At 47.1% G+C, this 2,500-nt stretch overlaps 1 protein-coding gene across 1 annotated transcript in view; it reads left to right on the plus strand.

Moving 5' to 3' along the window:
* Window positions 1-2,500, plus strand: part of LOC122257677 (uncharacterized) — a 4,491-nt gene that overhangs the window by 1,042 nt on the left and 949 nt on the right. Inside the window, exons 2-7 of the mRNA XM_043023113.2 lie at window positions 1-646; window positions 993-1,122; window positions 1,523-1,647; window positions 1,923-2,042; window positions 2,217-2,351; window positions 2,455-2,500. The exon at window positions 1-646 is cut by the window's left edge and continues 402 nt beyond it; the exon at window positions 2,455-2,500 is cut by the window's right edge and continues 63 nt beyond it. Coding sequence (XP_042879047.2) covers window positions 1-646; window positions 993-1,122; window positions 1,523-1,647; window positions 1,923-2,042; window positions 2,217-2,351; window positions 2,455-2,500 — 1,202 coding nt within the window. The remainder of the gene's footprint in view (window positions 647-992; window positions 1,123-1,522; window positions 1,648-1,922; window positions 2,043-2,216; window positions 2,352-2,454) is intronic.

A 2,500-nucleotide genomic window follows, 5' to 3' on the forward strand; every position in this document is an offset into this window, starting at 1 on the left:
GCCCCAGAGACAACGGCTGAACCCACTGAAGCCCCAGAGACAACAGCTGAAGCCACTGAAGCCCCAGAGACAACGGCTGAACCCACTGAAGCCCCAGAGACAACAGCTGAAGCCACTGAAGCCCCAGAGACAACGGCTGAACCCACTGAAGCCCCAGAGACAACAGCCGCACCTACTGAAGCCCCAGAGACAACAGCTGAACCCACTGAAGCCCCAGAGACAACAGCTGAACCCACTGAAGCCCCAGAGACAACAGCTGCACCTACTGAAGCCCCAGAGACAACAGCTGAACCCACTGAAGCCCCAGAGACAACAGCTGCACCTACTGAAGCCCCAGAGACAACAGCTGCACCTACGGAAGCCCCAGAGACAACAGCTGCACCTACTGAAGCCCCAGAGACAACAGCTGAACCCACTGAAGCCCCAGAGACAACAGCTGCACCTACTGAAGCCCCAGAGACGACGACTGAAGGACCTTCCGGCATACTGGAATACGACTTCCAGTCTGGTGCCCAAGGCTGGACGCTGAGCCAGATGAACGGAGCCGCCTGGAAGAGGGTCCAGTTCGAAAGAAATGTCCATCCTGTTTCGCCTCCTCCAGTAGGTCCCTGGGTTCTGCAGGTCTTCCCTGAACACATCTTTGCAGGTAGGTGCTGGGAAGGACGAGGAGTATTCAAAGGCCTTAGACTGAAATACAGATGGATTCATAGTAGCACGTAGGGGCTAGTTCTCAGTGGCTAGAATTGCTATGGTCGGTTTGATGTCTAGTTCATGCATCTCTATGTAAGATGTGACTCTTCTTGTTTCGAACTTTGAATCTGTCTATTTCTCACTTTGCAAATGATAAAGCATGCGGAGGGTTGAGGGTCAATAGGGATTGTATATGTGGATGTTCAGATTTCGAGAAACCGTCATATAAAGAGAAAAGGAATATGTAACTCACATAAAAAAATATATAACATGACAATGGTATATTCCCTTCCTTACAAAAGGGACCGCCCTTGCCCAGAGCCCCAAACTGCGGGCTATCGGAAGCTCACTGACTATCGATCTCACCTTCTGGATGGACGGGACAGCAGACCTTCCAGCTCAGTTGAAAGCTCGCAGACGGGCAGGGTTCAGGTGAGTAAGGCATCGTAGGCACACACACAAAGACAAACAAATAAATAGAAACATACAAATTTTACCTCCCTGACCGAGACTCGATCCCGGGTCGTCAGAGTGACAATCCCGGCTACTAATTCACTCTGATGACCCTGGATCGAGTCTCGGTCAGGGAGGTAAATTTGTATTTCTATATTAAATGCATTACTGCATTCTACCATCTTTCTTAAATAAAAACATGTACAACGCATCCATACACGTGAGAACACGCCCTCTTACAGATGGATGCATCAACATCTTAAATGTGATTTACAGTCTTCCTTTAATCTGAAACATGATATACAGTATTCCTTTATTTTAACATAGAAAAAAAGTAAATCCTAATGATAACATCTAATTATTTTTTTTTTTGATACAGCACCTTCGATGTCGAACCAATTATGAACCTCGATCCATATGGAGACCAGATAAACTATTACTGGGTAGTGTTCAGGGCCTCTCTTAACGACCTGGTTCCTGGAGAGACTTTCACCATAACTCTGGGTCGGTCATTAAAGGAATTCTCAACTGTTCTGTTTGTTTTGGATGTTTTTGTCCCTTTACTAACATTTTTTTTGTGTGATGCAAGGTTATTGTGTGATTCATATAAAATGCAATATTACTTTACTCTTAAGAAATTATTTCACTCACGATCTATCTTCATATTCCACCCTACGAGAATGATACGAATGGGATTCTTACGAAACATGCATTGTCCATCCATTAACACTTTGCGTTGAATCAGTTCCAATTACGATATGCGAATCTCGAACCCTCAGAGGGCTCCCTGGGCGGCAACTCCAACAACTCAGTCGCCGTCAACAAGGTCTTGCTGAATGGCGTCGAAGAAATCCCAACTGACACGACCGACTTCATTGACTTCGAAGATGGTCTGTTTGGTGAGTATCCTCTCGGAGTTCTCTTGGTCTTTTGCGTTCTGTTGGAGAGAGAAAGAGAGAGAGAGAGAGAGAGAGAGAGAGAGAGAGAGAGAGAGAGAGAGAGAGAGAGAGAGAGAGAGAGAGAGAGAGAGAGAGAGGGAAAGTATTAACGTCCATACTTTATCTCGGTTGTAGGTTGGTCTGCGGGTAACATGGACGGTGGACGCTGGGTTCTGAAGTGCTGGAGCGACCTGGATCCTTCTCTGAATGTCCCACAGCCTTCGGATGGGAAGAATTTCCTCTTCGTGGATCGCTTTGACATCCACTCAGGTGAACAGGACGTCTTACTCCTCCTTGTCTCCACGTGCGGTGATAACAGAATGTGTATGCACTCGTCAAAAGCCTATTAATAACGCGTTCTCACTCATCACAGGTGTGATCTCGTTGGAATCTCCGGCCTTCCGTGTGTCGGCCGGACA

This window comes from Penaeus japonicus, unplaced genomic scaffold, assembly GCF_977035675.1.
Source record: "Penaeus japonicus unplaced genomic scaffold, GWHDUDI00000001_assembly GWHDUDI00000035, whole genome shotgun sequence".
Lineage (NCBI taxonomy): Eukaryota > Metazoa > Arthropoda > Malacostraca > Decapoda > Penaeidae > Penaeus > Penaeus japonicus.